Genomic DNA, 12,512 nt, shown 5'->3' with positions numbered 1-12,512 from the left:
CTAATATAGCTGATGACTTCTATGAGGGTGCATAGGCAGAGGGCAGGGATGAAGATTTATACATCTACAATGCGGGGGGGGGGGGGGGGGGGGGGGGCGGGGAGGAGCCAGAAATGTCACAACTGAAACCACAGACAGAGGTCCCCTGCAGAGCGTCCTCAGATTGCCCACAGGAAGTCCAAGGACATCACAGGGAATGCAGGAGGAAGAGGGACAAAGAATCAAGGTGAGGAAAGTGAGGCAGAGGTAGTTCCCTCTTTCGGGCAGGGTATATCTTAATGTAGATCAAGAAGATAACTGCCTGGGAATGACTTCATGCCTAGGTGTTTTAACAAGGTAACATCACTGTGACTAGATTACAACCCAACCTCTGTAGCTATCGTAACTTACCTAAGTCACAAGTGGTTTTTAAATTCCCTGCTCTGTATTTTTATTTTATTGATAAATGTAATGGAATTCTGTATTTGCAACAACAAAATATTATGTCTTATGTTTTTAATTTTCTCTTTGGATTTTAAATTTCAACACTTATTCAGATATGTCTTTGTTTTTCTCAAAAATATACTATTAGTAATAAAAATAAGGTATAAAAAAATAAGTTTTTTTGTACTAAACTAGGGACCCTTGAGGAATATATTCACCAGTTATAGCAATGACTCAAACACATTTATCAAAATGAGTACTATACTGCAAAACAATCTCCTTAAAAGAAGCAAATAAATTTATTCCCAAGATGATGCCAATACTCCAAATTTCTCACAACTTCTTTTCAGAAGAGAAATGTGTAGTTTATAAGTTAAGGCAGGGAAAAATTAATTGTGTCACTTTATTATCTCCAAATATATGTATATAATAACAATAATGAACTCTATGTCTTTCTTGAATATTCTTCTCCCTCAGCTCCAATGTTGCTCCAAAGTGGTTCTTATCTCTCATTTCTGGTCCCCTGGCTCCTATTCTTCCTGTCACCACCTACTTTAGCTATTCCCCAAGGCCACAAATAAGTCTCTTCTCTCCTTTTCCAAGCTTCAACTACCAGATCCTGTACTGAGAGCCCCATACTTCCCAAGGACATTATCTCCAGCTAAAGATCCATCCATCAAGGACCTCAAAAACAAAATAAAATAAACAAATGAAACTCTGCATATTCAAACTACTGTTTCTTCTCTGGACAATGCCTTCTCATAACTTTCCTATTTCTGTGAAAAACAGTTGCCATCCACTGATCACCCATAGTTGAAATTTGAGACATTTCTGACTCTGTCCTTTCTATTCCTCCTCAAAGCCATTCAGGGGTCCAGGCCTGTGGACAACAAAGTTCCTTCACTCATCATCTACCCCTCTTCCATCCTCTCCACCTCTAGCTCCCATTACCTCTCATCTGAGCTATTTTAATAGTCTCCTAATTCCAAACTGCTCGATCCACTCCAACCTAGTACGTATGCTACTGCCCAAGTAACTTCCTAAATGCAATTTTGATATGGCTTCTAACTAGTCTGGCACTCAAAGCCTTCCATGCATTAACCCCCATCTATTTCTACAGCTTTATCCCAGTAAAAACTCTCTCTTATATACAGATAGACAGACATACACATACTCCTATTCTGCACTCCAATCAAAATATGTTACACAGAAGTCCTCATAAATGCCTGATTAATTTCTTACTTCTGCACTAATTCACAGGGATGTACTACAGCTAAGAGCAGTCAAGAAATAGCCAAAGAATGAATGAATAGAATGGGTGGAATCCTCCTCTATTTCTACATACACATCCTAGCTTTCTTCAGAGTTCATTCCAAACAAGCTTTTTTCATGAAGTAATCCCATCAGTAAAGAAAAGCAATTGCCTTTTCCTCTAAAATTTCATAGCCCCATATCTTCTGCTGAGTACACTCAACATCTACCGAATATTTCTGTATTCATTTCTACCACCAGACTACATTTCTTAAGGATAGGGTAATTGTCTGAATTACACAATCTATATATACATAGAAAGTACCTTCTCTAATGATTAATTATTCTCTTAATTTGCCTACCAATATTTAAACTCTTTGAAGGCAAAGATTCACATTTGTTTCTTTTTCCCCAGCTTTACTACCGTATCACCCTTAGCATTCATTGGGCAGAGTACCTAACACATGCAATGTCCGTTACACAGTTTGTGAATGTACCCATTCGCTGTATCAAAAATTATGAAGGGAATTCAAAAAGACAACTGTCAAAAATATTTCAGATGCCCATAGGGCTTTCCAAAGTGATAAATTATAACCTTTATTTTGAGTATATAATTGTTAGTCCGCTATTTAATAAATCAATTATATGATATTTCCTCCAAGGATATATTAACTCTCAAGAACCTAAAAATACAAATATCTTCTTTATGAAATTAGCAAGGTACCTTACACAGACTAAGCCCACAAAAGGTTATTGTATGAACAATGAATGAATGAACAAATTAAGGCAAAAACTCTACTCCTGGCCAATCGGTCAATGAACATCGAACTTCAGGTTCAAAACAAAAAGGAAAGACCTACATACAAATTTTGTAAACGTTCTCAATTCCAAAAACACTGGCAAGATGAACAGAACTGAATCAATCCAAAAGTCTCTCAGTTAAGTAGACAAGGAAGGGACTAAACACAAATGCACAGCTGCCTTATCAACATCTTGAGGTTTGAAAGCTATGAACTGGGATTTAATCAAGAATTTTAAGTCAAGAAACCTCTGTACACTTATTCAATAAGCAGCCTAAAGGAAAATTTCGGATACAGAGCAACAGAAGTAATAGAAAACATCTCATATGTCATCAATTGTAAAAGAAAAAACAAAGAAACACTGGCTTTAAAGTTTGAAAATACTGGTTCTAGATATAGCTACTACTCTGGGCAAGTCACCAAACAACTAAGAAGATTCATCCACCTGAGCTATAAAATTATCTGGGGGTAATTCTCTTGAGATCTTTAAAATAAAAATGATGGTTGAAAGCAAAAGAATTTTAACATTTTCTGATGGCATTTTTAATATATGTAGAATTAATAAATATGACACCTGCAACATAAAGCAGAGAGGTTAAAAGGAACTGTATGGTGACAAGTTTTCTACATTCTCTTAAGTGGTAAAATAGTAATTCTAAGTATAAACGTTTTATATGTATCTATATATGTATATACACATATATAAAAAAGAATTCCTAGAGCAATCATAAAAAAACTACAAAAGAAATAGTCAAAAACTCAGTATTAAAATGGAATACTAAAATATATTCAAATAATCTAAAGGAAGGAGGGGAGCAACAGGAACAAAAAAACAGAAAAAAAATAATAAAATAGGTAGCCCTAAATCTAACCATAGTAACCAAATGTAAATGAACTAAACACAAGAATTAAAAGACAGAGAATGTTAGCATGGAGTAAGAAACACAACCCAACTACATGCTATCTGTAAGAAACCCACTTTAAATAGGGTGGTATAGGTAAATTTTAAACATTAAGCAAAAGGAGGCTCTATTCATAATTACCAAAAATTGAGAAATAACACTAATGTTCTTAAAGGGTGAATGGGTTAATATGGTACATCCATACAATGGAATATTACTTAGCAATTAAAAGATTTATTGATACACACAACAACATGGATGAAGCTCTAAGGTATTATGCTGGGTAAAAGAAGCCAGTGTCCGAATATTACATACTGTATGACTCCATCTATAAGACAATGGGGAAAGATAGAACTGTAGCAATGAGTAAGAAATCACTGGTTGCCTTGAGTTGGGGCTGAGGGGACAGCATGAGGCAGTTTTTTAGGATGACATAACTGATGGAAAGCTGATTTCAAGAATAGTTATATAACTCTGTATATGTGTTAAAACTCATTGAACTGTACACCAAAAAAGTCAATTTTACTGATGTTAATTTAAAAAATAAAGTAAAATAAAGATTAAGTGGATGATCTCAGTGAACACTTCCAGACTGATTTCATGAATGAGAAAGAGTGGAGTACCAAATGGCGGTGGAGGGGAAATTCTAAGTCTTACTGGCACAAAAGCCACTACTCATAAGAACCTCCTGATTACTGCAAAAATAAAATAAACCCAATCTTCAGAAATTCATTCTCAGAGGAATAGAAAACCTGACATACAGATCCAAAATGTGGATATTTGGAAATGCCTGCGAATGGATCTTCTTGTTTGTTACCATATTTTATACTTTCAAGAAGCTGCCAATTTCTCCTGGCTAAGTGCCACCTTCCCTGCTCAGGGTTACTCAGTTTACAAGCATTCTTTTATTTATACCTTACACTCTCACTTAATGGTGGGGGTTTTGGCAGTCATAATAAATACACTCTGCAAAAGTAGTCCCTTTTGCAGAGTGCCAGAAAGATCAGTGATCTTCATCCAGAGTTAAGGCCCCTGCAGAACATGGTTACACCCTCAATTAGTGACTGACCTGAGGATGCTCGAGCGCAGAAAGCATCCCCACCGCCAGAGCCAGGCCCCAGAGTCGCGCCCAGGAGCACTTCTCCCTTCTCTGGGCTGCCCGGTTGCCCCGGCGCTGCTGGCCGTTTTGAGGACTGCCCCGGTGTGGAGCGTGCGCTGTCGAAGGCTCTGCTCAGTGACCTTGGGCAAGTCCCTTCCTCTCCGGGGTAAAGAGGAAACTGGAAAGGTTGTCCAAGGGAGCTTCCCACCGCTCTCCTGAGTCTAAAGCTTTCTGGGCCCCCCGCGCCATTAGGGAGCCGGGCTCGCGCCTCAGAGACGCCACCCGGTCTTCCCCCGCGCACCGGGATCCCCGAGGAGACCAACACACCGGCCCTAGCACACCGCTCGAAGGCAAGAGGGAGGCACAAGGGACCAAATCCCGGTCTCTGCCGTCTCCGCGGGAGCAGGCCGTCCGGCCGCATTCCGGCCGCCCCTCCCTGTGGTCTCCGCCCGCCAGTCGGACTCCCACCCCAGGGTGGTGGAACGCACGCCGGCGAGGGCCGAGGTGTGGGCCGAAGAGGGGCGCGCCCACCTTGAGCTGCGATTTGGAGACCTTGCCGCTGTGGTCCAGGTCCAGCGCGGTGAACGCGTGCCAGATGGTCTTGAGCAGTTCGTCCTTCAAGCTCCCCATGGCCGTGTCCCCGGTTCCCCGCCTGCCCCGCCGGCTGCTCGGTGTGTCTGACGCTTCTCCGGACTCTGTGGCCGCCGCCGCCCGCTGCTCAGTCACGTGACAGCGGTAGGTTCCCGCCCCCGCCAGGCCCCGCCCACCCGGCGGCCGCCCGGAGCCGCGCAGGCTGTGGCCGCAGCCAGGGTCTGTGCGTACGCCCATTCCGCTGGCTAGAAACAGAATCCGGGAGAGAAAGCTGCACCGCTGAACACCCCCAGGCAGCCCCTAGCGTTCCCCAGACCGGTTCGGTCTATATTCAGTGCTTGCGTGGCCCCCAAATAAGAGCCCCCATCCCGAGGAAAAGTAAGAGAGTTGCAGTGAACCGCCTACCCCGCTCCTGCCGGCGCTCTGCGGTGAGAAAGGAAGTCCTCGTTCTGCCCCGCGGACGGGATCACTGTCCAAGGAGGCCTTTTCCTGCTAAAGCCTGTTTTTGAGGATCAGTTTACAATTTAGGGAGGGATTAGCCTGGGTTATGCTGTTCCTGGTGTTTCTGTGTTTGCATAATAGATTTGGGAGGATCCCAACTAATCACCGTTTTGCGAATCAGAATGGGTTTTTGAGATAATTTATCCGAACTCAAAACCGCATCCTCCTCTTAGAGATATTCGACTAATATGTTAACAGAATCGTCACCTGAGCTCTTTGGGCTTCATATTCTCCATGTGCGTACTGAGCTTGTTGTGCCAAATGTTGGGGAACAGTTCTAGTGCTTGCATCCTGGAATAGTAACTATTGCTGGTGACTCCAGTCAGATTAGGTCAGTAGGCCTAGTGCTTTGCCCCTCCATTCCAGGACTAAATCTGGATAAAATGGAAGGAATAATCTTGGTATTGGTTATTGGAATAATCTTGGTATTTCAAAACGAGATGGTTTTCAGATAGTTTGGTTTTGTTTTCCATTTCTATGTTCCTAAATGCACGCAGATTTACCTTATAAAAAAGGAAAAGATCATCCTAAAGAAGGGGGATTTGGAAAGAGCATAAAAAGCAGCAGCTGTTTCAGTGAGCCTGAGGCCAAAGGGAGCATGGTGGAGCAGAGGAAAGGCAGCCCAGTTGAAGGGAGGAGGCAGAAGCAAAGGGGCTGTTGGTGCTCCACTTAACCATTTGTCAGAACTTTTCTTGCCCTGCCAGAATCCAGTTTCTATTATTTATCTTTCCCAGCTCCAGTCCAAATCTGCCAGTCAGCAGAAACATAATTTAACCTCTAATTTCTTCATGCCAACTGAGCTTTCTTTCCATGGGTAGTAACAAAATAGAAATCTTCCTAATTCTCAGGTTCAGCTTAACCACTAGATGACACTCCTCTTTCTCAGTTTCTCAAAGCACCAAACAGATATTTCAAAGCTCTTTTTTTTTTATTACATGATTAGGACATTCTGGACTTCTATATTTCTATTTCTTCCATAATCCCCACTCTCTTAATCCAAACAAATTTTAAAGTAGAATGAAAAGAGCTGTGCTTTGGAACCTAGCAGATTACATCAGTAATCTATTGCTGTGTAGCTAATTAACCCAAAATTTAGCATCTCAAAACAGTACTAAACATTATCTCATATATTCTGTGGTTCTGGAATGTAGAAGTCACTTAGCTGTACAATTCTGGCTTTGAGATCTCTTGGGAGGTTTCTGTCAAGATATGGGGCTGTAGTCATCTAAAGGCTAGGCAGGTGCTGGAGAATCTGCTTCCAAGATGGTTCACCCACATGCACTTAATCACAAAAGGCCTGGGTTCCTCCCTATGGAGGTCTGCCCGCAGGCTACTTGAGTGTCCTTACTATATGACACAGGTGGCTTTCACCAGAGCAACTGATCCAAGAAAGAGAAAGGTGGAAGCTGCAATGTCTTTTATGATCCAGCCTCAGAAGTCACTATCATTACTGTAATGTTCTACTGACAACTCACTTCAGATCTATTTAATGTTGAAGAGGAACTACAAAAGAGCATGGATACCAGTAGGCAAGAATACTAGGGGCCGATAGATTCACCACTGGGTTTTATCAGACATTTGGAGAGGATATAATACTTAAAGTTTTCAAAAAAATAGAAGAGGAGGGAATACTTCCAAACTCATTCTATGAAGCAAGCATCACTCTAATACCAAAACCAGGCAAAGACATCACAAAAAAAGAAAATTACACACCAATATCCCTGACGACCAAAGATGCAAAAATACTCAACAAAATATTAGCAAACCAAATTCAAAAATACATCAAGAGGATCATACACCATGACCAAGTGGGATTCATCCCAGGGATGCAAGGTTGGTACGTTTGAAAATCCATCAACATCATCCACCACATCAACAAAAAAAAGGACAAAAACCACATGATCTTCTCCATAGATGCTGAAAAAGCATTCAACAAAATTCAACATCCATTCATGATAAAAACTCTCAACAAAATGGGTATAGAAGGCAAGAACCTCAACATAATAAAGGCCATATATCACAAACCTACAGCCAACATCATACTTAACAGTCAGAATCTGAAAGCTTTTCTTCTAAGATCAGAAACAAGACAAGGATGCTCACTCTCCCTGCTTTACTCAACATAGTACTGGAGGTCCTAGTCACAGTAATCACACAACACAAGGAAATAAAAGGCATCCAGATTGGTAACGAAGAAGTCAAACTGTCACTGTTTGCAGATGACATAATATTGCACATAAAAAACCCTAAAGAACCCACTCCAAAATGACTAGAACTAAAATCTGAATTCAGCAAAGTTACAGGGTACAAAATAAATACACAGAAATCTGTTGCATTCCTATACACTAACGAACTAGCAGAAAGAGAAATCAGGAAAACAATTCCATTCACAACTGCATCAAAAAGAATAAAATACCTAGGAATAAACCTAACCAAGGAGGTGAAAGACCTATACCCTGAAAATTACAAGATACTGATGAGAGAGATTAAAGAAGACACCAATAAATGGAAATACATCCCGTACTCATGGATAGGAAGATATTGTCAAAATGGCCATCCTGCCTAAAGCAATCTACAGATTCAATGCAATCCCTATCAAAATACCAATAGCATTCTTCAATAAACTGGAATAAATGGTTCTAAAATTCATATGGAACCACCAAAGACCCCAAATAGCCAAAGCAATCCTGAGAAGGAAGAATAAAGCAGGGGGGATCTCGCTTCCCAACTTGAAGTTCTACTACAAAGCCCCAGTAATCAAGACAATTCGGTAAAAGGATAAGAACAGATCCATAGACCGGTGAAACAGGACAAAGAGTCCAGATATTAACCCAAGCATATATGGTCAATTAATATATGATAAAGGAGCCATGGATATACAATGGGGAAATGACAGCTTTTTCAACAACTGGTGTTGGCAAAACTATTCAGCCACATGTAAGAGAATGAAACTGGATTACTGTCTGACTCCATACACAAAAGTAAACTCGAAATGGACCAAAGACCTGAATGTAAGTCATGAAACCATAAATCTCTTAGAAGAAAACAGGCAAAAATCTCTTGAATATAAACATGAACAACTTCTTCATGAACATATCTCCCCAGGCAAGGGAAACAAAAGCAAAAATGAACAAGTGGGATTATATCAAGCTGAAAATGACATCATCAGTAGAAAAAAAAGGCATCCTACAGTATGGAAGAATATATTCATAAATGACATATCTGATAAGGGGTTGACATCAAAAATATATAAAGAACTCATGCACCTCAACAAACAAAAAGCAAATAATCCAATTAAAAAATGGGCAGAGGAGCTGAACAGACACTTCTCCAAAGAAGAAATTCAGATGGCTAACAGGCACATGAAAAGATGCTCCACATTGCTAACCATCAGAGAATGCAAATTAAAACCACAATGAGGGTGGGCGGAAGATGGCGGCATGAGTAGAGCACCGGAAATCTCCTCCCAAAACCACATATATCTATGAAAATATAACAAAGACAACCCTTCCTAGAATAAAGACCAGAGGACACAGGACAATATCCAGACCACATCCGCACCTGAGAGAACCCAGCGCCTCGCGAAGGGGGTAAGATACAAGCCCCGGGCCCGGCGGGAGCCGAGCGCCCATCCCCCCAACTCCCGGTGGGAGAAGAATAGGCAGAGCGGGAGGGAGATGGAGCCCAGGACTGCCGAACACCCAGCCCCAGCCATTTGGGCCAGAGCGCAGACACAGCACGTGCCTAGGGGGCCCTGGATGCTAGGGAAACAGGGCAGCAAGAACAGTGAGCGGGCACCTGAGGCCGGGCACCGGAGGACATAAGAAAAGCGAGTGACCAATTTTTTTTTTTTTCTGTTTTGTTTTGGCCAGCGCTTTTTGGAAGTCTTAAAGGGATAGGGACCCCAATACAAGGGAAACAGGGCAGCAAGAACAGTGAGTGGGCACCGGTGGCCTGGCACTAGAGGACACCAGAAAAGCGAGCGACCATTATTATTATTATTTTTCTTTTGCTGTTTTGTTTTGGCGAGCACTTTCTGGAAGTCTTAAAGGGATAGGGACCCCAATACTAGGGAAACAGGGCAGCAAGACCGGTGAGCAGATGCCTGAGGCTGGCACCGGAGAATAAAGAAAAATGAGCAGCCATCTTTTTTTTTTTTTTTTTTAATTAAAAAAATTTTTTTTTAATTTAAAAAAAATTGTGGTTTTTTTTTGTGGTTGTTTGTTTTGGCGGTACTTATTTGAAGTCTTAAAGGGGCAGGGCGCAACACTTAATCCAGAGGTAGGGAATCTGGGGATCTCTGGGCACCCCAACCCCTGGGCTGCAGGGAGCAGGGAGGCCCCTTACGGAGATAAATAGCCTCCAGGCCGCTCCCGCTCCAACATGACTCCACCATTTTGGAGCAGGAGCCCGAGCCAGGCCACGCCCACAGCAACAGCGGAGATAAACTCCATAGCACCCGGGCAGGAAGCAGAAGCCCTCCCTGCGTGCAGCTGCCCAGCACAAGCCACTAGAGGTCGCTGTTCTCCCAGGAGAGGAGGGCCACAAACCAACAAGAAGGGAAGTTCTTCCAGCCGTCACTCGTCCCAGCTCTGCAAACTATTCCTATCTCCATGAAAAGGCAAAACTACAGGCAGACAAAGATCACAGAGACAACACCAGAGAAGGAGACAGACCTAGCCAGTCTTCCTGAAAAAGAATTCAAAATAAGAATCATAAACATGCTGACAGAGATGCAGAGAAATACGCAAGAGAAATGGGATGAAGTCCAGAGAGAGATCACAGATGTCAGAAAGGAGATCACAGAAATGAAACAAGCTCTGGAAGGGTTTATAAGCAGAATGGATAGGATGCAAGAGGCCATTGATGGAATTGAAACCAGAGAACAGGAACGCATAGAAGCTGACATAGAGAGAGACAAAAGGATCTCCAGAATTAAACAATATTAAGAGAACTGTGTGACCAATACAAAAGGAACAATATCCGTATTATAGGGGTTCCAGAAGAAGAAGAGAGAGGAAAAGAGATGGAAAGTATCTTAGAAGAAATAATTGCTGAAAACTTCCCCAAACTGGGGGAGGAAATAATCAAACAGACTAAGGAAATACACAGAAGCCCCAACAGAAAGGATCCAAGGAGGACAACACCAAGACACATAATAATTAAAATGGCAAACATCAAGGACAAGGAAAGACTTTTAAAGGCAGCTAGAGAGAAAAAGGTCACCTATAAAGGAAAACCCATCAGGCTAACATCAGACTTCTCGACAGAAACCCTACAGGTCAGAAGAGAATGGCATGATATATTTAATACAATGAAACAGAAGGGCCTTGAACCAAGGATACTGTATCCAGCACGACTATCACTCAAATATGATGGTGGGATTAAACAATTCCCAGACAAACAAAAGCTGAGGGAATTTGCTTTCCACAAACCACCTCTACAGAACATCTTACAGGGACTGCTCTAGACGGGAGCACTCCTAGAAAGAGCACAGCACAAAACACACAACATATGAAGAATCGAGGAGGAAGAATAAGAAGGGAGAGAAGAAAAGAATCTCCAGACAGTGTATATAACAGCACAATAAGCGAGCTAAGTTAGGCAGTTAGATACTAAAGAGGCTAACCTTGAACATTTGGAACCACGAATTTAAAGCCTGCAATGGCAATAAGTACATATCTTTCAATACTCACCCTAAATGTTAATGGGCTGAATGCACCAATCAAAAGACACAGAGTAATAGAATGGATAAAAAAGCAAGACCCATCTATATGCTGCTTACAAGAAACTCACCTCAAACCCAAAGACATGTACAGACTGAAATTCAAGGGATGGAAAAACATATTTCAAGCAAACAACAGTGAGAAGAAAGCAGGGGTTGCAGTACTAATATCAGACAAAATAGACTTCAAAACAAAGAGAGTAACAAGAGATAAAGAAGGACACTACATAATGATAAAGGGCTCAGTCAAACAAGAGGATATAACCATTCTAAATATATATGCACCCAACACAGGAGCACCAGCATATGTGAAACAAATACTAACAGAACTAAAGGGGGAAATAGACTGCAATGCATTCATTCTAGGAGACTTCAACACACCACTCACCCCAAAGGATAGATCCACCAGGCAGAAAATAAGTTACGACACGGAAGCACTGAACAACACAGTAGAGCAGATGGACCTAATAGACATCTATAGAACTCTACATCCAAAAGCAATAGGATATACATTCTTCTCAAGTGCACATGGAACATTCTCCAGAATAGACCACATACTAGGCCACAAAAAGAGCCTCAAAGAATTCCAAAAGATTGAAATCCTACCAACCAACTTCTCAGACCACAAAGGCATAAAACTAGAAATAAACTGTACAAAGAAAGCAAAGAGGCTCACAAACACATGGAGGCTAAACAACACACTCCTAAATAATCAATGGATCAATGACCAAATCAAAATGGAGATCCAGCAATATATGGAAACAAATTACAACAACAACAACACTAAGCCCCAACTTCTGTGGGACACAGCAAAAGCAGTCTTAAGAGGAAAGTATATAGCAATCCAGGCATATTTAAAAAACGAAGAACAAACCCAAATGAATGGTCTAATGTCACAATTATCGAAATTGGAAAAAGAAGAACAGATGAGGCCTAAGGTCAGACGAAGGAGGGACATAATAAAGATCAGAGAAGAAATAAATAAAATTGAGAAGAATAAAACAATAGCAAAAATCAATGAAGCCAAGAGCTGGTTCTTTGAGAAAATTAACAAAATAGATAAGCCTCTAGCCAGACTTATTAAGAAGGAAAGAGAGTCAACACAAATCAACAGTATCAGAAACGAGAAAGGAAAAATCACGACGGATCCCACAGAAATACAAAGAATTATTAGAGAATACTATGCAAACCTATATGCTAACAAGCTGGGAAACCTAGGA

General features: G+C 41.4%; 1 protein-coding gene across 2 annotated transcripts in view; it reads right to left on the bottom strand.

Annotated features, from left to right (window-relative positions):
* Positions 1 to 12,512, bottom strand: part of SWAP70 (switching B cell complex subunit SWAP70) — a 114,659-nt gene that overhangs the window by 74,869 nt on the left and 27,278 nt on the right. The window contains exon 1 of one of the 2 annotated variants that reach the window (XM_036892327.2): positions 5,007 to 5,177. The exons of the other annotated variant lie outside the window; for it this stretch is intronic. Coding sequence (XP_036748222.1) covers positions 5,007 to 5,105 — 99 coding nt within the window. The 5' untranslated portion in view covers positions 5,106 to 5,177. Of the gene's footprint in view, positions 1 to 5,006; positions 5,178 to 12,512 lie in introns of those variants that run through there. 2 annotated transcript variants of the gene reach the window in all.

This window comes from Manis pentadactyla, chromosome 9, assembly GCF_030020395.1.
Source record: "Manis pentadactyla isolate mManPen7 chromosome 9, mManPen7.hap1, whole genome shotgun sequence".
Lineage (NCBI taxonomy): Eukaryota > Metazoa > Chordata > Mammalia > Pholidota > Manidae > Manis > Manis pentadactyla.
Note: the sequence above shows the minus strand (reverse complement) of the source record. Positions and strands in the feature narration are given on the sequence as shown.